This window comes from Penicillium digitatum, chromosome 4 (assembly GCF_016767815.1).
Source record: "Penicillium digitatum chromosome 4, complete sequence".
In the NCBI taxonomy this organism is placed as follows: Eukaryota; Fungi; Ascomycota; class Eurotiomycetes; order Eurotiales; family Aspergillaceae; genus Penicillium; species Penicillium digitatum.
In genome coordinates this window covers 2,094,351-2,120,786 of record NC_089387.1, presented here as the reverse complement: position 1 = coordinate 2,120,786, position 26,436 = coordinate 2,094,351, and the positions used below count along the sequence as shown (strand labels likewise).

The following is a 26,436-nucleotide window of genomic DNA, read 5'->3' as shown; positions in this document are numbered from 1 at the left end:
TGATGGCGCAAGCAGCTACACGGCATCAGCCGTCTGCATTCTCTCCTCATCCGAACCGCGAGCGTAGATGTGCACCGCGTACACCGCTTACACCTGACTCCATCTATTCTGTAAGCCCGATCCATCTCTCATTTCGCCCTCCTACGTCCTTGTGGTTTTCGTTATATGTTTGCATGTCTCGTCCATTCTTGATGTTGACTACTAACCTTCCAGTCTGGCATATCTCCACTCGCATCAAACATGCCTCACCTTTCTAGTCCCAACATCGAGCATTCAATGCCACAGACATGGCAACTATCGTCGACAACGGCCATGGCATATGAGACCCAGCCCATAGATCCAGACATACTGAAAATGGTCAACGAATTCAATACCGATCCGATCGACGGCCAGCCTCAGCAGCTTGGCAGTCAACTTCAGGAGCTGGATATCTTTGGTGACCCAGTTTCTTTTGATACAATTATGACGCCTCCAATGATTGAGGACCAACTGCAAAGCCCCCTATCTCCAAAAAGCTCCAAGTCTCAGTTCTCGACATGGCCTTCAAGCGCTATTGATTCTTGGTCATGCATTTCGACCGAACGTGGCTGTTCTCAAAGTGTGCAAAGCAGCGGCGAAACCCGGCCATTTGCTGTGCCAGTACGTCCACCATCTCCCCCCCTCAAAGATTTGTATCCCGATGGCTTTGTCTTTTGGGATCCAGCGGATCCTGCGAAGTCTGATAAAATCCACGAAAAAATCCCCCGTAATGCGGCGGAACTTCACCAACAGAGAGAAGATACCGCTGCACTTAAGAAAGCTGGCGGCTCGTGTATGGCTTGCTATCGGGCCAAGAAGAAGTGTGGAACAACTTCACCATGTCCTCCATGCTCTTCTAAGGGTAATCGAATCTGCTTTCGAAGTTGGGGAGATCTGTGCCTGCTTGGGCCGCCTGTGGGAGGCTCTTTAATGATCATTGGCTTCCCGTCCGAGGAGACGAAAGATGTCTTGCAGCGCATGAGTGAGGAAGTATTTGGACGCTTTGATCCATTCAATGCGGTTATCAATATCCGCGGAACGTATGGCGGAAACTGCACTGCATGGCGTTGGACAGTGGCGAGGTGCAGTATCACACTATCGAGCAAGACAGATTGCCCCGTCGACGATTTTATTGATGGGTTTGCGAGTGTCCTCCCCCTTGCAGATCTGGTCAAACTTGGAGATCTATACAAACACAGCTCGCTCGTTTGGACTGCGTGCAGGATGGCAAAGCTATTTATGGCAATTCAAGGCTTGGCGCAAGCTCGAATCCGTACCTCCTGGTTTGAAACTAGCCCTGGGCGCCTCGTCTCGTGTTATCTTTTGATTCTCTCTTTTCGGAAGCTCGCACAAATGTCTCAGGATTTTTGCCCTGGTTTGTATGTCGCTCTGTGTGGAAAGGACAAGCAGAACAGCAACAGGAAATGCCGGCCGCGAAAAGGAAATGAGGTTGATCCCGCTTGGATCGCCGCAGCATTATATTACCGCGTTGTATGTGGCTTGCAAGAGCTTCAAAAACACGCAATTGTTGCAAGAAAATTTGGCTTCTCCGGCTGTTTTCTGAGTGCCGTTCGCGAAAAGCTCGAAGACATCTTGCGCAATGTGTCCCCCAGACACGGGGCCACCGGCAAATCCTCCTGTAGAGCGATTCTTGAGGATGTAGTTCCCAAACTCCCGTCATCTCCAGACGTGGATATGGCTTTCTGGCTGGCAGACCCCGTGGACATGTCGTCTTCTGTTCTACGCCGACACGACAGTCCTTTTTCACCGCCAGCCTGTGACATGCAAACGTTCTTGGCTGATAGTTTCCCTCGGCCTGGGTGTATGGCGAATCCTCTTGAGCATCACGATGGGCTCTTGCATTCATCTACAACTTCTCACAATACGGTGATCATCCAGGAACATGATGATGCCTTTCATAACATGCCCTTTACCGATGAAATTGAGACCTTTAACCCGAATGGTTTGTTGAACTTCCTCGGCAACGACTATGGTAATACATTCGATCCAATGACTGCGAGCTTTGTTGATACAATGCCATTGCATGGCAATTTCCAACAATCCCTACACAACTGTTGAAGGCTTCCACAACATCCACATTCGCTCACCACTATATTTTCTTTTGTTACAAGTTATCCATAGGAGGAACATACGACACTCGAGTGAGGAACAACGCTAGCTACTGGATAGGAAGTGAAATTCTTTTTTTGGATTGGGACAGAAGTCCAATTGGCTGTGCTTAGCACCAGGTAGTGCTGTGTCTAGAAGTTCGCTCAATCGCTCATCCTTTTAAACAGTATGAAATAAAAGTTGATTTGAGAATCTCCAAGAAAGCAGTAAGAATTTCGTTGATCACTTTATCTGTAACAAAAGCAAAACAGTGAGGCGTTTTCCGCCCGCGTCTCCAGAATCCTCCCACCGCCAAACACCTCCTCCGTCTCTCCACATTCTCATGGGCTGCGAGCCCCTCCATTTAAATCAATGCTGAAGACCTCTTGATCCAGCCATCTTATTAAACCTGAACACGCCATTCACCATGGCCTCTGGCCAACCCTTCGCGTCGCGCTCCTACGCCGGCACGAAACTCCCAGAACGCTCGGTAAACACGAACGCTATGCCCTTCAGCGCCTCATCGTTCTCACGGCATCGCGGTCTGGGAAATGCCAACCAAGGTGAATTCAACGCCGAAGGCCAGAAGCAGATGCAACAGTCTGCGCCCGCACCAGCAACAAACGCGCAGTCCCATGGCCCGGCGCAGGACGCGAATCCGTTGAACAGATTGACTGAAGAGCAGAGGGAAGAGATTAACGAAGCTGTAAGGGATACCCCAATCCATCCATCTCACCACAATTCTCTTCCATAAATGTGCCCTCCTGCAATGCAATCCCCTCCCTTCTCTCATCTCCCCTTGGAGGAAAAAGAGAAACACAACCCCAAACCAGCCCCCAAAACACCATCCAAACCCCCCAGCTAACCAACCCCCTCCCTAAAGTTCACCCTCTTCGACCTGGACCGCGACCGCCACCTAGACTACCACGAACTACGCGTCGCCTTCCGCGCCCTCGGCTTCACTCTCGGCAAACAAGAGCTAATCTCCCTTCTAACGACGTACGGTGTGCCCCGTCCACAAGTGCAACAACAACAACAGCAAGCCGCTGGCAACCAGCACGGCCCGGGCCAACCACTTGCCTCAAACAAAGGCCCCGTGTCGAACCCACAACACCCGTCCAACCTGCTCATGCCACTCTCGTCCTTCCAGACCGTTACGGCATTGAAGATCCTCGAGCGGGACCCGCGCGACGAGATCCTGCGCGCCTTCGAGCTTTTCGACGAGGGCTCTAAGGGGTTTATCGATCTTGAGGATTTGAGACGTGTTGCCAGGGAGTTGGGCGAGACCGGGCTTGAGGAGGAAGAACTTAGGGCTATGATCGAGGAGTTCGATCTTGAGGGCGTTGGTGGTGTTACCAGGGAGGCTTTTGTTGGGATTTGTTGGCAATGAGTTATTGGATGAGGAGGAATTCTCGGTCACCCTTGTTGGGGCTCGGATACGGTTGGGTTCGGTCTCTTGGAGACTTATGGCTTGATGCTTGACTGAGGATTGTTGATTTGTTGTGCATGGGGGGTTTCTTTGGTGTTGGGATTTGAGTACTTTTTTTGTTCTATCGTCGTGTCCTGTTCTTGTTCTGGGAGTAAGTGCCTCTTTGTGTTTAGTTTGGGTAAAAATAACACTTTAAATGGATATTTATTTCTCTTAAAAACATCTACATCTACATGCTGAGGTCACAAGATGGGAGTGCGGTATGATTCATAGATCCAAGGACCTTCGAAGTATCTACTTGCAAAAAAAAGTATACAAATTCAAAAGAACAGAGAAAAACAAGACAAGAAAGCCTCAAACCCCAGATCATGGATGATAGAAACTTTAACGACTGATGATGCATGTGACCACATGTGCAACCAACCACCCGTGACGACGCCGATCCCCAAATCTCCCAGATCGTGAATCTCAGAGGCATGAATGAAAAGAAGAGAAGGTTCAATATAACCCGATGATCATGAGTAGCGTGGCGGGGGCCCAGGGGGAGGCACATTTTGATACCCGGCATTTTGGTACCCAGCATTTTGATACCCGGCATTCTGATATTCGGCATTTGGAGGCACATTCTGATATCCGGCGTTGCGGAACCCATGCCACTGATCCATAGGCTGGCGGGCAGTCGGCTGGGGGCCATCGTAGCGGCGATAGGGACCAGGGGGAATAGCCTTGCGGGCCTTCCGCAGCTGTGCACTGCGCTTGCAGCGACTATAGATGCAGAAGAAGATGGCGAGCAGGATGAACGTGCCAACACCGACACAGATGCCGATAATCAGCTTCTCGTGCTGGTGAATCCAGCCCAGGGCTGAAGAGCCCTTGCACTGTCCAGCACTACAGCGGCCGCCCGATTCGCAGGGTGTACCGTCGAGATAATTCTGGTTCATACCAATACACTCCTGGACACCGATTGAGTGTTGGAGTGAAGGTGCGCCACAAACGAGACTGCAGGAAGGACTATTTGTGTTCTCGCAGGCCCAGGTGTCGTTGGTGTTCAGCAGGGAGCCTATTACCGTACGGCACTGGTAGTCGCGGCTTGTGCATTGGCCGCTGGCGCAGCTGAGTCCCTCGTTCTTGTTGCCGCAGCTCGAACCGTCGTCTTTGAATTTGTTGTCGGGACAGGAGCTCGAGGTTCCGGTGCAGGTCTCCGCGATGTCGCATTCGCCAGTGCTGGCGCGGCAGACGGTGCTGGCGGAGGCAAACTGGCATTTCACGCAGCAGTTGTCGTTTGAGTCGTCACAGACGGCATTATCTTTGAATTTGCATGTCTTGGCATCGCAGCAGGAGTTGTCGCTGCAGCTTTCTTCGTCGCCGCAGTCGCACTCCTCGTCATCTTCAACGATGCCGTTGCCGCATTGGCTGCCGCTAATGGTCACGACGCCGCGGTTGTCGGATAAACAAGAGGACTTAATGCTGTTTTTGCCTATGGCAGAGCAGATGTTGCCGATGGTACAGTCTGAAAACTTGGTCATCGAGTTCTGGGCATATGGGTTCATGATGTATTCCGCATTGGCATTGCAGGTGGAGGAACTCAGCGGGCAGCATTGAGATGAAGCGTCTAGTTTGCTCGCGCAGGTGTCCTCATCGCAGTCGTGCACTGCTCCAAAGGTGTGACCAGTCTCGTGGGCAAACACTTGCCAGGAAGAACCGGAATTGCGAACTACGACGTTAGAACTGGTCACAGAGTTCGCACCAGAGGTAACTAGTTCAGAGGAACAGAGCCGACCCATCCATGAAACCCCAACCTCACTGTCTGTCGGGCAGTTTGTCATCAAAGTCCAGTAGGCATTGTTGTCTGAATGACTTGCGCGCCATTTGGAAAATTCATTCAGGCGCCAGGTGACATTTCCCCCTTTGCAATCCACGTTCCATGGCGTGGCAGTGGAGCCCGTGCTGGGGCAGCCCGTCTCAGAGATTGTAAGATTGCGCAAACCAATGGACACGTTAAAAGATGTTTCATAGAGATTCGAGGCCGTATTTACCACGTTGATGACCCAGTCCCTGGCTGCTTTTTCGGGGGTGGAGTTGGTAGCCATGAACGATTCCGTGAATTCACAATCCGTTGCAATTCCAATCAGGGCGACTTTCTTTGTTTTAGGACATCCACTGATATCACCGATGGTCGATTTCAGATTCACACCTCCAGTGTTGCCCGAGACACCACCAACGTCTGAGGATGACTGTCGCTTACCCAATCCAAACATTGAATTCAGCGAGGCCACACCCCACTGACCATCAGTTTCGTCCAAGTCGTATCCGAAAATCGAATTGGACAGATCGGCATTGTATCCGAGTTGATCTGCGCCGCAGCCTTCGGATACGGGAAGGGAACGCTTGAGCTCAGAGTGCGTATAGTGAAACATGTCGGAGTCACGGTAGACAATCATCGATTCCCCCTCTCTGGGCTCGACATCGGCATCGATCGGGCGCTTCTTGTCGAGGTAGGTCGACTGTAACTCAATGTGATGCTTGTCATTGTTCACACTGAAAGCACCTTCAAAGAGGGGCTCTATGCCGTCTCTTTTGACGGTGATTCTTGCCCAGCCTACAGGCGTCCATCTCCCCTTTCCAGATCCTACCAAGGCGCGACCTTGGAAGACTTTGTGTTCGTGTCGTTTGATTGGTTCGGCACGTTTGATTGTGCCGTCGGCGCCGATGTATTGCACGTAAGCATCCTCTGCCAAGATATCATGATTGGGCTCGAGTTCTAGCTTTATGCGTTTGTCGTCTTGGTGTAAGGAGAAAGTGATATCAAAATGTGACAGGTGGTCTATTTGATGTGAAGGAGTACGAACGATGGCATTGTCCACGGGCGTCACTCGTCGAATGGCCTCTGCGGCCTGTGATCGTGCTGGAGATCATTAGCGGCTAGGTAACGGGGCTAGGGACTGGGGACTGGGGACTGGGGACTGGGGTGCAAGTGGGGGGTACAAAAGTACTTACCTTGTATTTGTTGGAAAAGCGATGAAAATGCACCGATTAGGGGCAGGAGATTAGAAAACCTCATAGCAAAATCTGAATCCGAGCTTTCCCCGGGGGGGTTTTTTTCAGCGAATAGAGTTTCCAGGGCCCTGAGCAAAGGAACTTTTCAGGGTCCACCTGGGATTTGGGGGTTAAAGAGATATTAAAGAGTCAAGGAAGAAATAAGAACCCCAAGAGAGAAAGCAGAAGAAAAGGGAAGAGGAATCAGATAATCAGGCAGTGCTCCTATGCCAAGGGCTTAGGAATCCTCAGAGGGCTTGGCAGTGGACTGAAACATTACCCATTTTAATGCATTTTAATGTACGGAGTACAAAGTATACACCGTAAGCCGAGACTGGTTCTTCAACTTCTTTAGATATCACCTTTTTTTTAAATTCGAGCAATATCGAATGATGTTGCATATGACATGCTGGGCAGATCTATGGGCGATGCACTGTTGGCATGTATATTCAAAAACGTCGAAAATTGGGCAAGTTTGCATGGAAGATAAGTGAACGAGCAAAAACCGCCAGGGTCTATGGTTTCTCTTTCTTTGCAGGTTTTTTTTTAGTACATTGAATGCGTAGGTGGCTCAGGGCCAAGCCGCTAGAAACCTATCAAAAACCTCCCGACGCTTGGCATTCAAGGCTGCCGAATAACAGATCCATATCTAATTCTCAGCGGAATGGTATATCTGATGTGCCAACTGGGCAAAATGTGGGATTGGCACCCCACATATAGAACAGTCGACACTCCCCAAGGGTTCATCGTCATCCCAGCCATCGTCCGACTGTGACTGTACCTCAGAGGAACCTCCGGACAATCGCACATCAGACGGTGAGGGCTCGAGCTCCTGCACAGTCCAATCCTTAAGTGTTGTCTCCTGCTGTCGAAACATCTTCCCTATATCTCGTCCGCTCTTTTGCTTCTGATCCCCCGCCATCTCCACCATGTTAGTAACTGCAACATTCAACAAACTGAGATTCCACCCAGCCTTTTCAGGATGCAATTTGCGGAACATGGACAAAAGACTTTCTCGGACCAGGCGCTCGGCCAATGCATCGATATTCTCATCCAGGTTGAAGATAAAGGGTGACAAGGGAGCTGAGCGAGAGATGCGATTGTAGCTGTATGTACGCCCAGTAGTACCAGAGTCTAACGAAGGTCTTGGTCGGGTAGATAACCGTAGAGTGCGAGGATGAGCACGCCATCTTCCTTGGGGGACAGTTTCATCACTCATATCAAGCAGGTCAGCTCTTACGCGGCGGATCAGACTTCGCGACAACACTACTAGCTCTCGTCTTACACTCTCGAGCGTATCTAATCGGCCATATGAATCCTCGATGCTGATCTGGGTGGGCACATCGCGGCCCTCGAGCACATCGGAATTGTCTAGACCATGGAGGATGCTCCACATGCGTATCCCGATCCCTTTCACTGAGCCTGGCCCGCCAAGGATTCTGTCCAGTAAGGGTGGGCCCATACCAGGGAATTCGCGGACATCTTTGACCGTGATCTTCTCGTCGACGCTCTCTTGCCCTGTGATATGGGAAATAAGTTTCTGGGCAATCCGAAAGCCGATTCCAGGAATCTTTTTGATCTCGTGACCGTCCAGGAACTGGAATACGTTGCTAGTAGTATCTTTGGTCGCCGTGTATGGCGGCAATAGAGTCGTTTGGCCATTGGGCTTGTGAACATTACCGACTAATTTCGCTAGGAGTTTGGAGGTTGAGATCCCGCCCGTAGCCGTGAAGCCCATTTGATGCTCCATCTTACTCCGTATATGACACTGTAAATGAGAGGCAACACGCAATCTCATTTTCAGCGAAGTTGAATCTTTCTGGGCGACCGAGGCTGTCTCAATTGCGGGGAAGGTCGATCCCTGGAAGCGAGTGGCATCGTAAGAAAAGCCAACGGTCGGGTCTTTTCGATCAAGATGGAAGTACGAATTCTCCAAATCATTTTGATTTAGCACGCCAATGTTGTACTCAATCATTTCTGTGACGTCGAGAAAGAGCTCGTCGAAGCCTAGCTTTTCGACACGGCCGCCCCAGACAAAGGAACGAGCCAGCAGATAAAGCTCCTTGGAGGCATTTCGGAACTTGGTCAAATCTTCACCCAGAACGATTACTACATCGGGACAGATGCGTTTGGCATCTTTGATGAGCTGCAACTTGTGCAGACCTCGCCGTCGGGCTTCGTAATTGCAAGTTACTACAATCTGCTTTTGCTGAACTGCCAAAGGACATGATCTCAGTTCAGGTTGCTCAACCTCGAAGACCGAGGCATAGAAACAGTCATAATCCTGGACATGGTTAGTCAACCGTTGGCAGCCTCTAGGTAAGAGTGGGGAGAGTCACCAAGTGGAGGATGATACGACTGTCATTCCGCACCAGTGCAGCCATTGAGCTGAGCTGTGTCCATGCGACTTCTAAGATTGATTTTTGGGTGCCTGGCATAGACCCAAAGCTGCTGAGAATAGAAACTAAGACAATTCCCAAGTTTGGACCACGTTTGTGGCTGATGTGAATGTGGCGTTTGTGGCTTGGCTCCATTAGCCTTGTTGCGTGCATGGAGTCCGGAGTACGGAGTCCGGGGTGGAGCACAATTCTTTCACGGCCTCGCGCGGTCCCCTTTTTTTCCATTTCATGTTGTATTGTTTAATGCCTTGACTAGTTCTTATTTTAGATATTCTCTGAAAAGTTATGCATAAGTATACAGCAGAAAAAGGCGGGAAAAGGCGTGTTTCGAAAACGGGCTTTTCTATGTAAAGTTAACCAGGGCTATAAGCCCTGGAGGTACAGGCTATTTCGAAGTTGATTGGTTCTCTTCCCAGGCTGCTTTCTCTCCTTTTTTAAGACATCTCCACACCCAAAGACCTCGTTCTGCCTTGTCCAGGTCGATCCGACTCTCAAGCTTTCCTCCGGCATGTCACGAAAGTGGAAAAATCCACATAGATAAGGTCAACACCAGGTGGAGATGATGCCACATTGCCCTAAAAATAATTTATGTCGATGATTTTCCACCAATGGTAGCCTCGAATCCCCCTCTGTAACGCTTGCGGCCGTCACGTGTATACCAGAGTCGGGTTTAGATCAGGGCTTTGATCCTAGAATACCTCTATACGTTGTAGACAAAGTGGATAACGAAGCCTTTCAAACTGGCCTTCAAGACATAGATTAAAATGTTTCTCTACATCCACTTTATTCAGTCCACCAAAGTACGTATCCATATGCATGTAGATCAGAGACCCACGGGCCTGTTCTTTTTATAGAGATAATTTTCTGATCCTGATCCTGATCTTGCCTCTGATTTGGATGTGTTAAATATTAAACTACATTGATCAAAAAATAGATACTGTTGCATACCCCATACTCGTACATTAAATTAAAAAAGGCGAAGATAGCGTGGATGGTGGCGTCGATAGTTTACGCACTTGAGTTTGGAAATCTCTGCATGGGCTTTTAACGGAGTCCTTCGGAGTATAGAGTGATAGATGATGGTATATTATATTATGGGGTACCATCAACATCAAAGATTCAAACTTAATGTGTTTAGTTTCCCTCTGTGATATGCACCTTTCATCACATCCAAGCGCCAACCTCCTCTATTCTTAGTTCAACCCCGCTAACCGTTCCTCTGCCTATTTTTTTTTTCTATCTTTGATCGGAGATACACACTTAACCCTTCTCATTCTTCTCTACTTTTCACCATGTCGTGTCTGTCGCCAGAAGCCACGACAACAATTACCTCCCGTCCAAAACTCACCCTTCAAACCACCGCTCTCCCTCGCACATTTGGCACTTCGACCACTGGCCTATCCTTTTCTTTCGCAGCGGCGCCAGCTTCATCACCCACCGTTCGAAACACCTTCAAGAATGCCTACGAAGTCGCATCCCCAGCTTCCTCAACCTCTCCAACCAAATCCATCCGCTACAACAAATCAACCTCCCCCTTCATCCACCGAAGTCCCTACCAACTCCCCATCGGAGTGCGTAGTATTCTACGCAACTCCCCACTAGAACCGGCCCGGCGACAATCAGGCTCCATCTCAGCGGGCGGGAATGGACCCAACGGCGCAGGCACCCGTCGTGTCTTTTTTCCGGCCAAGAAACAAGTTTGCTACCGGTACCCACTGGAAGAAGAAATTCGCACAGAACGCTACACCGCGCAACATCTCGATCTTGTGATGGAGGAGGCAGTGCCAGCCGAGGCAGACGCCAAATCCCAAACTCCACCTGAGACACGCCCCGCCCCCTCCCAGGACCCCGAAGGCGAAAAACAGAACTTCGATTCTAGTCCCTCATCATCAGAGACAAGCACCTCGGATGACACTAGCGCCGATGAAGGCGTGCGCGGGTCTTCGCTCTCAAAGACGGAGCGCAAAAAACGTCGTACCATGCGCATAGAGCGACAGGTTCGCGCAGTGGCTCTATTGGATGACTTTGAGGCCTATGGCTCCTCCACACCGCAGACTCCCCGGCAGGGTCGGGCTAAGCGCCGCAGAGAATGGAAATGGACTCTTGGGCCGGTCGATCTGCCTGATAAGGCCTTGAATATCGTGTGCGAAAATGTCTCATTGTTGCACGCCGCACAGGTCAACTCGGGGTCAGAGTTTCTCCGAGTATCCACCGACTTTTCGTCCACTCGTTAATTGTGCAATGTTCATGGTTTCATGGCTCATGTCTTGGTTTTTTTTTTTTTTTCCGCCATTTCTTTTTCTGTTTGCATCATACTGGCGATGAACATATTTTCCCCACGAATCATGTTGTATAGAGGCGCCGTTTGAGGGTTTCCGGTGGTTTTTCGGCGCATCTACGCTCTTTCTTTTTCGTTGGCTGTCATCATAGCATCTTTATCTAAGCATCATATCCATTGATCCTTTCGTGTATTTTGGTATGCACTTTTTCCTATTCCACAAGGCACCGCACAACCAACCAGCTGAGAGGCCGTCGGCAAGTTACTACAATTCTTGGTCTTTCCTACCTATACAGGGGGCGTTGGACCTTTTTTTTCATGTTGGCAGCGGACCTCACCGGATGTTTCTATTTTTTGGGTGGCAATATCCTAGGACGGGAAATCTTGTCTTGCATGGTGGAACATTGTCTTTGGGAAATCTGACAACGGATCTTCGTGGTCGAGATCAATTGAAAACACAATTTGACCTTGTTCAAGAAGACTCTGTCCATCATTCTGGATCAAACCCGGAATCAAATTATAATAAGAATAACCAAATTTGGAATGTGGATGTTCACATACATATTATAATTTCTCCATCGTGATCCTCGCTTTCTGCCCGTTTCTTTGGAATGACTAGGCAATTTTTAAAGGGCATATTCTGAACATATCTCTTAGTCGGCAATGATGATGATGATGATGATGATGATGAATTCATTGACCCGATTTAGCTCGCTTTACATACATGCTGCTATGCGGGGGTTGCGTCCCAGAGCCCGCTCCCGACGATAAATGGTGGTGCATTCCCAGTATGCAGATCCACCCTGTGAGCAGGACTCGATTTCTCGAGGTCCTGCCACCTGAAAAGTAAGGCCACAAACCGGCCGGCGTAATGCAAACAAGACAAAAGAAATGTAAAGAAAGTCAATCCATCTGCCCGGTGTAGATGGTTTCCCGTAGTCCCCGCGGGCGCAGAGTGTCCCCTTCTTTCTCTGCAATGCACCTTCCACTTCTTCACTTCTCTACCTCCACTTCTTCATCCAGCTCCCCGAGTCACCGAGTCCCTGTATCCCCAGGACTGCCAGGTCTACTTGCTGCATCACTCCGGCAGGTCGAACACGAATAGGTTCGGGTCATGGCGCCATGCTTCTTCGTCTTCATCGGCAGCGTGCGTTGTTCTCCATGTGCGTTGGTGTGAGGTGACCTCGGCGGACCTGGCGCCCGGCCACTGTGATGTGTTCCCTGTTTCTCCAACATTCGCAGTGTCTTGGGTTGGTTTCGGTTTTGAATCCTCCTCCCCCTGCTCCTTACCCATGGCGACCGAGTCCACTGACTGAAACTGTCCCAAGAGTCCCGATGCGATCATGAACTTCGCCACGATCGGCGCTGCCTTCACTTCTGTCAACATTGCTTGTTCTCCAAGCGTTGTCGACACCCCCTCCATAAACAATTCCTCCACCATCTCCGACCGCAGTTCCTTCAGAAGCGGGCACTCCAGCAAGACATGCTTCACACTCTGGTTTCCCAGGTCACATTGACAGCGCGGTGAGTCGCTTCGCTTGATTTTGGACAGATATTCAGCAAGTCCGATGATACCTGTGCGGAGTTGGATCAAAACTGATGTTGTCGCTTTCCGCAGGCCCTTCCAATAAGTCAAATTTGACTTGCTTGGCACCTCGATCATCCTCCTCGTCCTCCTCGCTGTCCTCTTTGATCCTCCCTTTGTCCATGCCTTCTCCCACGCGATCGTCGATTCTCGCTTCACACTCTTGCTCGCTGCGGCGGCAAGCCGGATAGATCGGTTGTGGTTGACATTGGTGTTGACATTGGTGTTGTCATTGGTGTTGGCATTGGTGTTGGCATTGGCATTGGTATCATGAATGTTGGTCTCGGTGGTGGTAGCTGCTTCTTTTGCATACATGTCTGCAGCCTCATTCCCCGGAATGCCTTCATGTGCGGGGACCCAGCGTAGTTCCACCTGGATTTTATCATTGCACCATTCCAACAGCCGGAGACATCCTTCAAGATATACCTGGCCAGATGGCATTCGTGGGTTTTGGATGGCTCTGAGCGTCGCCTGGTTATCTGTAAAGATGACCACTCCACTCTTAGCCAGACAGTCCCGCCATTCGTTGTCATCATTGAACCTTTCTTTGATGACTTCCAATGCCATCTCGATAGCACGTAGCTCGGCAGCGTACACAGTGGCGTCGTCGTCGGTCCCCATATTACACAGCCTGGCTTCATTCCGCCTGTATGGGTATGCCGGGTACACTGCGGCCCCAATGCCGCCTTGATACCCGCTCCCATCGGTATAGAGCCTTGCTGGTGCATAGAGTTGTTCGGTGGTTCGCTTGTGTGTGTTTATTGCTCGCTCTCTCTCCTCAATGTATACCCTTGGTGGCTTGGTCCATGGTGCCTGGATGTATGCCTTCCTGCTCTCCCAAGTACTCGCCAATGGCCCCAAGGGTGTAGTGAGGCAGCCACCCTTCTTCCAGGTTTGGGCCTCCATCGGTGTATACCCCCCCCTTTGCTTTTGCATGTGTCCTCTCTCCACTAGCATTGTTTTCGGCACTGCGTATGCCGGGCCTGTACGTATACGAATAGCAGCCAACTGGACTAGCCGGTCAAGCTGCTGCTGCATAGGTAGCAAATGCAGTTCAATATCCAGTGCCTCCCTAGCAGTTGTTTTGAAGGCACCGCTCATTAAACAGGCTGCCCTTGACTGGATGTTTGCAAATTGTTTCACGTAGCTTCGTTCTCTTAGTGTGCTGGTCAGCGGTGAGTGCCAGGCAGCTGCTCCGAAGAGCATCTGTGGGATCATCACTGCTTGGTAGATAGCACGCATAGCGGAGAGAGATGCTCCCCATGTGGAGCCAGTCAGTCCTCTTAGTGCTTGTAAACTGACGCCGGCCTTAGCAAGCATTTGCTGCCGGTGGTGCTGGAAAGTTAACCCTGGGTCTAGCCAGACCCCGAGGTACCGCTCCGCTGTTGTGGTGGCCTGTACTGTGGTGCCCTGCAGTACTAGTGGTGTGTGCTCTTCCCCCCCAGATTCCGGGTTAACGAAGTGGATAAGGGCATACTTCTTAGGATCGAACACCGAGGCATGCCTAGCTGCCCAGGCGTCGGCATATTGGCATGCCTTTTGCAGCTTTGAGATGGTTTCATGCTCATCCTTCCCGATGACAATGAAGGCAACGTCGTCTACCCATCCACTTGTCTTCACACCCTCACAGCCCTCTACCAGATCTGCATTGTAGATTAGGTAAAGGATTGGAGAGAGAGGTGACCCCTGTGGGATACCAGTTGGTGTTGGGATACTCTCTGACACCCCTTCTGGTATACGGATTCTAGTACTTCGGGATGTAAGGAATGCTTTCACCCAAGGTGCGAGCTGACCGAGTCCCCTTTTGCGGAGGTTGTAGAGTAACCTTTCGTGAGAAACGTTATCGTACGCTCCGGATACATCAAGTAGTAGCATGCTTGCTATCTTGCCTTTCCCCCAAGCTCTTCGTATCCGGCCGATGATCGACTGGATAGCATGGTCGACTGAGATTCCCTTCCTCCCGCCGAAATGGGTATCCGGAAGCAATTTGTATGTTTCCACTGCGTAGCTAATTCGTCGGGCAACCACTGCCTCGAGGAACTTGCCGAGTGTATTAAGAAGCGCAACTGGCCGGTATGACTTCGCAAGCTGGTAGTCACGCTTACCAGCCTTACGTAGTACCACTGTAATCGATTTCTGGAAGTGTGTTGGGTTGGTACCAAGCCGTATGCACGCGTTGTAAATTCGAGAGATGGTGTCGAGTACTGTCGGTATCTCAATAAGCTTATGCCATAGGGAGTTCGGAAGGCCGTCCTCTCCTGGCGCTTTGTCTGGTGGCGATGCTTTGACTGCCTGTTTGATCTCTTGGTGTGTGATCTCTGGGAAGCGGATTGGCCCTCGATTGATCTCCGTCGGATCATGGTTGATCACCTTCGAATCGATGTCAGAGAGATCTGCCGGTGGCGGTACTGGGAAGAAAGCTTGCTGGAAAGCAGCTGCTTTCTCTTCGACTGTCTCGGCTAGTCCCCCTGGTATCTTGATTGACGGCGTGACCCCCTGGTCATATGCCCCCTGCCGATTTCTTGCCCATTTGCTCATCCTCCACATACCGCCAGGACCCTCCTCGATAACCTCCTGTACCTTACGGCGGTGGTATCGACGGAGCGCGATCTTGATCAGCCGGGTCTTCCGGTTTCGTGCTGCTTTGTATAGCTCTTTGTCGTAAGGGTCCCCTGTCCGTTCGTGTCGACGGCGGAGCTGTCGAACTTCTTTGACTGCTTCCTGACACTCTGGTGTGAAGCTGGGATTTGCCCACTGCGAAGGGATCGCCCATGGTGTAGAGATATCGACTGCGTCGTTGATGATTTGGATGAATGCTTGGCACTCAGCCTCCACATCGTCGGCTGTTGTGAGGTTTTGGGGGTTGGTGGTGGTATTGGTGGTGGTGGTATTATTCGTGTTGGTGGTGGTGTTGGTGAGTTGTCGCTCGATGAATTCTATCAGCTTCTTGTCGTCTGTGGCCTTCCAGTTTCTCCTCTTTGGTGGTTCGTATGGCGGGGTACCGATGTCGATTGTTGTCACTACTGGGTAGTGATCCGACCCATGATCGGTACCGACCTGGCATTCAACCACCCTCTCTGCTAGTGTGTTACTGACAAAGGTGAGATCTAGGACCGATGCCTGCTCGTTTCTTCGCCATGTCGGTGATCCAGTCTCTGTCGTCAGTGACAGATTATGAATCCCCGCGATATCTAAAAGTCTCTCTGCTGCTGCGGTCGCTTTCGCTTTGGAACCTATTCCACTCCACGTTGGGTGGTGTAGGTTCATGTCCCCGATCAGGATATGTTCTGCGTATGGTCTCTGGGCAAGCTCTCTATTGAGCTTTTCCACCGTTTCACCATCGTCGTTGTTATATATGTTATGCATAAAGAGGTCTGTCCACCCATCTAGATGGTTCCTCCGCAGTTTCAGCAGCTGGTATCCTTTCGACACCGTCTTGCATGACCAGGAACCTGGATCGATCCGTTTCGACACGAACAGACAGACCCTGGCTCGTTCACCTTCCAACTCCTTCGGGAAGACTAGTTGGTGGGTGGCCTTGTTTGGGTAGTGGGTTGTTGTTGATTGAGAGTTGATCCAGGGTTCCTGAACCGCAATCACATCCGCTTTCTGGACTGCTTTGTCTGACAGAAATGAGGCCATGACTGGATGGGCGTTGTGTGCATTGTATTGAATTATTTGGAAGTAATTCATTGAGATGTGGTGGTGTTGTTGGTGTCTGTTCCTGGATCATCACTGTGCTCCGACGCATCATGGAACTCCTCTTCCGCATCTTCGTCGATTTCAGCAACTTTGTGTCGTACCAGTTGGTATCGCCGAGTCGTTCGGGGTTGTTCATCCATAACGTAGTCCTCCGCCATATCATCAGCTGGTGCTGTCATCCTCCTCTTCTTATATGACGTCTGGAGCTGTTTCTCCGGATCTGTCATGAACTGCATAGTCTCTTGGTTCTGTGACCTCAAAGAGCGAGCCGACTGGCTTACTGCTGAGGCAGTTTCAGCGAGCTCCTCTGGTATGATAGGTAGATCGTCATCCTCCGACGTTCTCGATCTAGTTCGCATCACATGGCTGGGCTCCTTTCTTCGTTGGGGCTTCTCCACCCCAACCTTTGTATACATCCTCCGAATTTCTTTTGTCGGATGCGATGCGTTCTCTGTCGGATGAGGTGCGTTCTCTGTCGGATGCGATGCGATCACCGTCCGATTCGATGTAGGTGCTGCCCGATATATCGTCGTGCGCTGTGCAGTTTGCTGCGGCGCGTGGATTGGGGTATCGAGTCCCTGTTGGGACTGGGAGGTAGTGGTACTACCCTTCGTAGTCTCCCTTTGCCGGAAGTGGAGTGGCACACGATGGAATAGAGGGCTGTTAGCCAGTGCTAGTCTTGCCCCTTCTTTCGCTGCTGTTCTTACTTCGCATGCGTCGCTCGTTGGCCTATGGCCTCCGCCACAATTGGCGCATTTCACTTCGACGTCCCCTTGCTTAGCACACTCCCAGGTCGGGTGTTGCTTCGCACAGTGGCCGCACTGGTATTCGTTTAGACACTGTGAGTGTACATGTCCTGGTTTCTGACATTTCAGGCATAATTTCGAACGGCCTTCTCGGCAGAAGCGGGTAGTCTGGTGCACTTGGTGCTGCCAGAGCGTACCCTGCGTGATCGCCTGGTTTGCAACCACCGGGTCGGTGAATTCAATGATGATAGAGCCTTCACGACGCTTGCCAGGTTTTACTAGCCAGCCAAGGTGGAGGATTTCAACCTGGGTATCACCCCATGAGTGGCTGTTTTGGCGTACCAGCTCCTTCGCCATCCCCGCCATCGACTCCTGTGTCAACAGCATCGTCTTCGTATCGATACCGCGCGCTACTACCCCCCATGTCGGCTTCCTAACATGTGCTGCTGGGCCGAATGATTTCAACCAGCCGTCAGCATGCTTTCGTAGCAACTCCGCACCGGAAGCGCTATTCGCCGTCATCTTCACATCCCCAGAGGGGAGAACCTTCGCCGCTAAGAAGTGGCAGCCACCACCAAGGGGGGCACTGGCTTTCCTCCGGGCGGCTTGCTCCCGTGTCCTCTCAGCCTGCTCGACGATCTCCCTTGGTGTCCGCCGGCGGAGGGTTTCGCGGGTGTCGCTGTCACGAATCTTGACGATAATCTCTCGATCTTCGCGGAGCTCAGCTGGCGAAACTCCGATCGAGGATGATCCATTGCTTGTCGGGAGAGATGGGGGGGGGCCGGAGCCGGTCCCTTGTCCCCATTTCTGGAGCCGTGCCCAGAAGGCTGCCGAGTCTTTCGAATTGCTTGTTTGTGTGGACGGTGTCGTTGCTGTTGCTTTGATCGCCGTCGTAGCTTTTTCGATGCTATCCATACGCTGGTCGAGTCGGTTGAGTGCCTGTTGCACCTTTTCCATGACCTGAACCTGCGGTTTGTCCCCCTTCAGGGAGTTCAGTGCGTATTGCTCGACGGATTTCACAAAGTTGATAATATATATCTCACCTCTTCCGTCATTTTCCATTGTGTTCAGCACCTCTCTAGCACTCTGAGCGAGCTCCTCCATGGTACTAAAGTGGTTCCGTGGTTTCTTGGGGGGTGCCTTTGAAAACTCTGTTTCAGGGGGCGAATTTGGTTTTCTTCCACCACCGGCGACAGCCATCCTTCAATTCCTATAAAATAGGATCAAAAGATAGAGCCGGAAGTTAGAAAGAATTTGAACTAATTTTGAGAGCCTGTAGGCCCTTGGTTGGCGAGATAGAACAAAAATTGAATCTGGGCAAAAAGAGTTGTTTTTCTCTTAGTCGGCAATAAGTGCGGAACCGGCAGCAATCCTGCGAAGGATGTCAACAACCGTTGGAGAGGAGCTGATCAATTGGTTTCAGCTTGAGTAAAAAAAAATTTGTAGTTAATGTACATTTTGTATGCCTTCGCCTATGTTGTACAAAAGGTACACGGGAGTAGTGAATGATGGTCGTGAGGGTTGGATAATTCGTGGTGCTTCAACAGAACACAACGGACATTTATTGCTTCCAGTTGAGTGCAGTCGCTTGGTGACTATGCAATAGAGATACGAAGCGCCAAGAACAATTAGAAAATCATCTACACGTCGTCAAGTCTCTGTCTCGACATCTGGTTCGCGACCAGTGAGACCACCCGCTCCAATCTTCTTCTTCATCTTTTGGAGTGCAAACTTGGCCTCATGTTTGGCAAAAGCAGCATTCCGCGCAGGCCGCCACTGCATCAGACCACGCTGCTGTCGCTGCTCACTGTGTTTATTCGCCCTGTTCATCTGGCTGGTACTCATACCGCTCTGTGACAAAGACGTCCCAGCTCCACCACTGCCACTAATTGTCGAGGGCCCTTTACTCAAGTGCTCGAGCGCATCATCGGATTCAGAGGTGTCCTCGTCGTGATACTCTCCATTTTGGATATGGTGTCGCTGAGAAGCGTGATCCTGGAGTGGGGGAGGGGTGTACGGATCATGACGAGGTTGATCCCGGCCAGGCTCAGCGACCTTGCGTCCGATAGAATCCGTGTACGCACGCGGGTCTTGACCAAACGCACCACTCCAATCTTGGCCGCTGTGGTCAATCCATCGCTGACGCTCAGAGGGCGAGGCTTGCTTCAGGATGTCCCGTCCGCCGATCAAAGACTGCTCGTGTTTTTTCTGTACTTCGGCCGGAACTTCGACGTCCACGGTGCGGGAACGCACGCCCTGTGATAGACAGGCTTCCCAGGTCTCAAAGGTCTCACGGGAGTCGTTATCAACCACGAAGCGCTCGTGCGATTCGTCAATGCCTGGCGAGAACTTGCACCGGAACTGCAGACGTCCCACCTCTGTCAAGTCTTCGAGTCCAGGTGTTTGCTTGGCCTTCCAGTTCTCCTCGGTAACGTAGTTCTGTGTCAACCGAGCACCCATCTTTGTAGTCCAGATGGGAAGGTCGATGTCTCTTTCCTCGTTATCGACAAGATGTTGGAGCCACAGAACAGCATACGCTACTGCGCTTCGCTTGCCTTGGTTATGGAACTCGAACACAATCGGGGAGCGGTATCGGTGCTTCACAGGCATGCGTAGTGAGTCGCGGAAAGTCTCATCGGAAGTATCGAATACTGCATCATTACCTTCCATGTGGCACTTGTGTCGGGTGACCTTTCCAACGCTGCCACCGGTGCGCAGCTTGATCTTAGTGTTTCGACCAAAGTTCTTCGCGGTGATCTTTTGGCTAACAAATTCAAAGGTTCCTACATCCCAGCCAAGCAGTGGGGGTGGCAGCTTGGTCTCCACATGGCGAAACAGAAGAGAGATTCGGATGCGTCCAAATCCAATTCCACCGTCGAGGGGATACCAGCGGGTCACTTGTGAGCTAGTTTGCATGATGTCGGATAGCTTGAGGGGGACCACGCCGAGGATGGGATCATGCTCGCGATAACGTTGGTCTCGGACAGTGATGGTAACAACGGCTGAGCGCCAGTCGCGAACAAATCGTTCAGTGCCAGCATTGAAGATAGGTTTGGAGCTCACAGCCTTTGCACGAGTGCGATAGATCTGAAGGACGTTCTTAGTGTCTGGAATTGGGAGTTACATGGAATGTAGCTACAGGTACGTACCAGTTGATCGTTCAACAAAACCTTACAGTAACTCGTTGGGAGATCTACTCCCTCCTCTTCTGTGTTCTCGCCATATGGCTTAGCCGGCTCAAACTCCTTACCCTTGCGGTTGCCATCACTGCCCTTGATATTGGCAAGTTGAAGGTTGACGATCTGATGCACAACAATGTGCACAATCCCACTAGGCCAGATTGGATCAGGTGGTGTGTGCATAACGGCATCCTCTTCTTCATTGTTGATAGCTCCCTTTTCGTCTTCGAAAGTAGGATTTCCTCTTAGATTTTCAGGAAGATCTTTCTTCTTGCCATCAGTACGTAACTCAGGGCGGAGTTTGGGTTTCCCGAAGTATCCAACTTCCCAATGCAGCTGACCGGGCATCTCACTGCCCTCATCCATCCCCTGAAGTTTTGACACCTGGGGATACATCTTGCTTGGATGCTGAAGCATCTCCCGGATAGGTAGCTCGACCTTGCCGACAATATCATCCGCGGTGTTGCGGTCAGAGTCCCAGAGCTCGATGCTCAAGTTTTCATCGGCCTTGATCAATTCTGGTGTCACAAGGAGGGCAGCAGTCTCTTCCCAGATTGGGTTGAGATCATCCGTAATCACACGTGTACAATACATGGGCTTGCCATATTTCGAGAAAGACAGGTTGATGTAAGGATCACTGCCGCCACCCTCGCTGCCGCGGGCATCTTGTTTGCTCAAGCCGACGGCGCGGTGAATGCGAATCCACATCACACCCAGAGCCAACGTATCTTTGTGAATATCATCTCCTGTCAACATCATGCCGAGATCCATGGTCATTGACTTAGGAGCTGCAAACATGCCACAAGCGGTACTAATGGCGGAGTTGACAAAGTTGGAGATCAAGGGTAAGTTGAGAACATTCACTCCCGTTCGAAACATTGGCATGCAGCCAGCCCTGACGTGAGGAATGCCGACTAAAGTGAAAGTCACATCCTTCAGAAACGGTGCTTCTGGCATCATTTGGAAGCGCATACGGACAGTTCCGACAAGTTCAATCAGCTCCACGAACACGGGAAATGGCACACCAAACAAGCCTCGAATGCCCAGATAGAAGACCAGTTGCATGTGCATGTTGCGTGCTTTTGACGAGGCACTTTGACCAGTTGGGCTTGCGTGATAGGCAAAGGAGGCTTCCATGTTATAGTAACTCCCTCCTTCTTCGGCAGCAGCAGCTTCCTGTGGGTCCTTGTTCTTTCTGTTTTCCTCATGGATGTTGTCCTTCAAATTCTGCACATGATTGTCGGGAAGAGCTCGCATGCTAAGAATTCGGAGTGGGTTACTACCCTGGTCGATTTCTGCGATGCGAACATTCTCTACAACTTTGGGTGCAGAGACTTGCATGATATCTTCGATGGTGTCGGCCACAGGTGTCAACATCTCTGGGTTAACGAGTCCCCACACGACACCGAGCAAACTGTTCATCCATTCGACGGATTCAGGAAGGAGATTGGCAGTCGCCTTTTTGAATTATCAGCATTTCGATATATCAACTATATCAAACAACATCAAACTTACCATCTGACCACGAAGTTTCTCACTACTCCACTCCATGGCTCGACCGCTGCGAATGACCTCCTGCATCCATAACCATACTCCACTCGTAATGCACGCGGCTAAGGGAATAAGGCCCCAAAGAGATCCTCCGCACATCTGCCCTAGCATGATAATAGCAACAGGTATTCCAATGCAAAGGCCCATGGCGCGCTTATGCAAAGAATCAAACATAGGTTGATACGAGACAGTTGGTGTGGGGTGGAAAAGAACATTCGTCTTCTCTCCTCGAATGGGAACATCGGAGGTTGTGCCTTCAGCAATAGGATCAGGGGGTGCGGTAATGTCTTGTTTTTCTTTGTACTCTGCAAGGTCTTGGTCGGGGCTCGTTTGGATGTCCTGAGACACATGTCAGTGATTGATATACCACGATGAACGATATTCGATATAGACAACTCACCGTGGGTTTCCCAAGATTTGCATTCGGAACCGTCAACTGTGAATGGATAAGACTCCATTCATAATGTGTTGGAGATAGTTCAACATACCATTGGATTCTTTACCGCTTCCATAGAAGTCTCGTCTTGGTCTTCAACACCGATGTCCTTGCCCGTGGTCGGGTCTGTCACAGTGCGCATCTTGGCCTGGGAGACTTCGCGTGGTTTATGGGCAACAACATCTCCATCTTTTTGATCCTTTTGATCTGCTTTCTCTGGCGGCCCGTGAGAGGTCTCTTGCGCCTTTGCACGGGCAGCCCTTTCTTTCTTGGCTCTATTTTCTTCTTCTATCCTGCGATCGCGTTCCTTCTTCTCGACATCGATATGTTCCAGAAAGTGACCAATGGTGGGAATAGGATTAGCACCGCTCCAGTGCTCCCCAACTCGACGGCTCTGTGGACTCTTGGGCTGCTGACCTGTAGCCATCTTGCAAGTCGGTGGAAGAAATGGGATAGATTGGGTTTCCGCTTTCTCTTCTCGTCGCTGCAGGGTTAAACTCGATTTGACTGTACAACGTTGTTAAAGATGAGTGCACCCTCTCATCATCACCCTCTCAAGGTGATAGATGTTAACTGAACAGATATCCAGAATGGAGAAGAGATATTAATTCAAGATAGACAGGATGATGGGAGCTTTCCCCAGAGCTACGTCATTGACCTGGGAAATGGGGCTATGACGATGATACAAGAGATCAACCGCCTATCAGTTATCTGAACAATCTAGATTGCTTATGTGCACGCACAGATCATGCTCTTTCCCCCACAATTCTATTGCCAATCTTGAATTGGGCCTGGCCAGGGGTTGCTGGTTGTCCATCTCAGCGGAATCTCGGTCTTTGCATTGAGAGCTCCCACTTCAATCTGTCCATTGACCATACGAAGTAAATCCACCCAGTCTGAGATTTGGGATACCGTTCGTAACTTTAGCCAGGCTTGCTCGAATTTGGCCATAGGGATGAATTCCAGCTGGCGTGGTAGAGTAAATGATGTCATTGATCGTGAACAACCATAAAGTCCATCTTGGCATTTTCTTACAAACGCACACGGTACAATACAACCAATCCGCTAAATTATAGCTGAAGTCCGACTGGATGTATGTTGTATGTTGTACATCGTTTAGTCAGCCTTGTCCAGATTGTTTAAAAAGGCGCGGATCTTGTCATTCTTTAGTTAGAGAATTCAGAGTATTTTTCATACCATTTCCATTAGTAATACACACATTGTTGAACCTGAAAGAGATTGTAGAACACTGAAATGGTATGAAAAAATACTCTGAATTTCCTCCAATGAGTGACAAGATTCGCGCCTTTTTAAACAATCTGGACAATGCTGACTAAACATTACATTTAATTTTTCTGTCTCAGGGTGGCACCACACATTTCGACACACCCCCCAGTTTTTGAAGCTATTCAGAGCTTCAAGAACTGCTTCTTCCATCACTTTCTCGGATGATCTTGTCGCGAATTTCACGCATACCAAGCAGCTCCCGAAACACTTGCTGCTTTTCTTGTTTCATCCAGCATCGGTTAATGTCCACATGTCGAAGCTTCGTATGCATTGCTGCTGCCATGAATTCCTTGGCAAATTGATGGTTCTTCATTTGGATCCAGTTCTCAGGTGGTGGTGGAAGATCCTCTCTGTGTGGTTTCGTTTTAAACCTCTGATTCATGCTTGTTGTGAATGCATAAAGTAGGCTTGGTGGCTCTTCTTGAGCAAGTGAGAGGTATGTTGCATAGTCTGGATCGATCCTCGGCTTCCTGCTTCTTGTGCCAGTGACGATATTCGATGTTTCAATGCTTGCTGAGATGTCTCTCGGTGCTCGACGTTGAGATGACAACTCTGGTGTTGGTGAGTATATCATCTCTCTCTGGAGTTGTCTCTCGATCTCCTCTTCTTCATCGACTGTCTCCACCCCCCCAGATCCGGTTGATTGTGGAACAGAGATCGGATCTGGCACTGATGCTGGGATTTGGTTTGACAAAATTGGAGAGGTTGAAGCTATTGGTGATGATGGCGGTGATGGTTGTAGTGGTGAGAGATGTGGTGAGGCATCTCTTGGTGTATCCTCATTTCTTGTTTGCTCCCTTGGTCTAATAGTGGACTGCGGGGTCAATGGGAGATCGGATGCTGCTTTTGAACTTGCTAGCACCGGGGTTCTTTCTCTCTCCACCACCTCTGTGTCTTCTCCTTGATTGGTATGCTCGGTTTCATCATGAAGAGCTATCCTTGCTATTGACTTTGGCATCCTCGATTGGATGCTCATTTCAACTTGTGCTTCTTCCATGGTAAGCACGGTTGGCTGCACGCCTAGTCCCTCTGATATGGTACTAATAGCGTCTTCTGAGTCAGGTAGTGGCCTCGATTTTGAATACCGTCTTGTTTCGTCAAACACGGCATCTCTGATAATTTCAACATTTCCAATACTGGCTTTTCCTTTGGGTGGGAACTAGATCTTGTATAGGTTTTTCGAGACATACCCGACAAGATATCCTATCTCCGCTCTTGATGCCATCTTTTCTGACTGCACTCGCTTCAGGATTCTCGAGTACACCAAGCAGCCATATAACCTCACATTCGAGAGGTTAATCACTTGATCCTTTACACCATCTGGTGCGGCATGCTTTAGCAATTCATTCCATGGAATCATCCACTTGTTGTTCATTTTTGTGGTTACTCTGTTCAGCATATACGCTGCTGCGTACACTGCTTCAGGCCAAAGGTGTCGAGGAAGATCGGTGTCATTGATGAGGGCTCTTGCAGTTCGTACAACCACTCCCCCAGATCTTTCGGCGGGACTATCTATCTCTGGTAGGCCTGGTGGTGAGTGTTCAATGGTACACCCCTGGGCCTCTATCATGGATTCTACCTCGTTGCCAGCACTTCTTTCATTGTCATAGTGAAAGACCCTGATTTCAATCTTAAACCAGTTTTTCACTAGTGCTATGAACTTTCTGACAGCCATTTGACACTCGTTCTTCTTGGTGTGTGTGAACACAAAGTGGCATCTAATACCATCAAGATAGAAGTGCGTTAACCAAATATGACCATTGTGTGCTGGTTGGTTTTGTACCAAGTCGAAGTCTACCCTTCCGAACACACCATATGCTTGGCCTATTTTCCTGCGTGAGATCTGCTTTGGTGAAGTACGAAGATGACTGGATTGATGTGAAGAGACTTTTTCAAGACGAATGGGTCGCAAAAAATGCGATCTATACCCAAAAGAAAAAGGGTTTAGGATTGGTTATCGCAGCGATTCGAAGCACAGTTCATCCCACATACCAACCTATGATTGTCGAGTATGAAACTCTATGGGAATTGCTTCACAACCTGTCTCAAAGATTCGCTCTAGAAAACGATCCTACGTATGTCGCTGGGCTTCGTCAGAAATGGCGCCAACTAGACCGAGGACTAGATCGAAACACCGATATCGACAAGTGGCTTACCAGTTGGGAGACAATGCAAAAGTGGTGCAAGCGAGCAAAAATGCCAGAAGCAGACGATGCTAAGAACCAATTTCTTGATGCAATCTCAGTCATGTCACCTCACTTTCATGAGACATGGGTCTTGAGATTGCAAGACAAGGGTGACATCGAATTCACTGAGCTTCTTAATCGGTATAAAGCTCATTGGAAAATCACATACGGCAAGCAAGCTAGCCAAAAGGGGATCTCAAAAGCAGTCTTTGCAACATGGCAAGGTCATGAAGAAGTGAAGCCCACGGAAACGAAGCAAGAAGTGACACCCCTAGGAGACAGGGCATGCCCATGCGGAAGAGGCTTCAAAAAACACCAGCCATAGAAATGCTGGGACATCTTTGAAGAAATACGACCACCGAACTACAAACCAGTAGCGCCAGCAAGACAGAAATGGGAGAAAGCTATGAAAGCGAACCCTACCTGGAAAGCTCTTGTCGAAAAGAAGAGAACAGAACTGAACCAGAGCAAGAAACCCACCGAACAAGCAAATGT

The 26,436-nt window shown here is 50.0% G+C and overlaps 8 protein-coding genes across 8 annotated transcripts; 3 read left to right on the top strand and 5 right to left on the bottom strand.

Annotated features, from left to right (window-relative positions):
- Positions 1-240: 240 nt before the first annotated feature.
- On the top strand, positions 241-2,097 carry Pdw03_0707 (uncharacterized protein; the record flags this gene model as incomplete). The annotated part of the gene is made up of 1 exon (XM_014680483.2): positions 241-2,097. One exon carries the CDS (start codon positions 241-243, stop codon positions 2,095-2,097), a length of 1,857 nt encoding a protein of 618 aa, XP_014535969.2.
- Positions 2,098-2,554: 457 nt separating this feature from the next.
- Pdw03_0706 (Cell division control protein Cdc31, putative) lies at positions 2,555-3,517 on the top strand (the record flags this gene model as incomplete). The annotated part of the gene is made up of 2 exons (XM_014680482.1): positions 2,555-2,833; positions 3,011-3,517. 2 exons carry the CDS (start codon positions 2,555-2,557, stop codon positions 3,515-3,517), a joined length of 786 nt encoding a protein of 261 aa, XP_014535968.1.
- A 554-nt stretch (positions 3,518-4,071) lies between these two features.
- On the bottom strand, positions 4,072-6,617 carry Pdw03_0705 (Blood coagulation inhibitor, Disintegrin; the record flags this gene model as incomplete). The annotated part of the gene is made up of 3 exons (XM_066099697.1): positions 4,072-6,321; positions 6,406-6,461; positions 6,554-6,617. 3 exons carry the CDS (start codon positions 6,615-6,617, stop codon positions 4,072-4,074), a joined length of 2,370 nt encoding a protein of 789 aa, XP_065957424.1.
- A 624-nt stretch (positions 6,618-7,241) lies between these two features.
- Pdw03_0704 (Blood coagulation inhibitor, Disintegrin) lies at positions 7,242-9,030 on the bottom strand (the record flags this gene model as incomplete). The annotated part of the gene is made up of 2 exons (XM_014680481.2): positions 7,242-8,876; positions 8,932-9,030. The coding sequence occupies 2 exons, from the start codon at positions 9,028-9,030 to the stop codon at positions 7,242-7,244; spliced, it is 1,734 nt and encodes a 577-aa protein (XP_014535967.2).
- A 1,253-nt stretch (positions 9,031-10,283) lies between these two features.
- Pdw03_0703 (NADH oxidoreductase (quinone), F subunit) lies at positions 10,284-11,225 on the top strand (the record flags this gene model as incomplete). The annotated part of the gene is made up of 1 exon (XM_014680480.1): positions 10,284-11,225. The coding sequence occupies one exon, from the start codon at positions 10,284-10,286 to the stop codon at positions 11,223-11,225; it is 942 nt and encodes a 313-aa protein (XP_014535966.1).
- A 1,122-nt stretch (positions 11,226-12,347) lies between these two features.
- Pdw03_0702 (Reverse transcriptase, putative) lies at positions 12,348-14,174 on the bottom strand (the record flags this gene model as incomplete). The annotated part of the gene is made up of 1 exon (XM_066099696.1): positions 12,348-14,174. One exon carries the CDS (start codon positions 14,172-14,174, stop codon positions 12,348-12,350), a length of 1,827 nt encoding a protein of 608 aa, XP_065957423.1.
- A 2,369-nt stretch (positions 14,175-16,543) lies between these two features.
- Positions 16,544-18,357, bottom strand: Pdw03_0701 (Reverse transcriptase, putative; the record flags this gene model as incomplete). The annotated part of the gene is made up of 2 exons (XM_066099695.1): positions 16,544-18,283; positions 18,346-18,357. 2 exons carry the CDS (start codon positions 18,355-18,357, stop codon positions 16,544-16,546), a joined length of 1,752 nt encoding a protein of 583 aa, XP_065957422.1.
- Positions 18,358-18,952: 595 nt separating this feature from the next.
- Positions 18,953-22,895, bottom strand: Pdw03_0700 (C2 membrane targeting protein; the record flags this gene model as incomplete). Its single annotated transcript, XM_066099694.1, has 5 exons — positions 18,953-20,389; positions 20,452-21,939; positions 21,997-22,371; positions 22,433-22,468; positions 22,521-22,895. 5 exons carry the CDS (start codon positions 22,893-22,895, stop codon positions 18,953-18,955), a joined length of 3,711 nt encoding a protein of 1,236 aa, XP_065957421.1.
- Between the last annotated feature and the right edge of the window lie 3,541 nt (positions 22,896-26,436).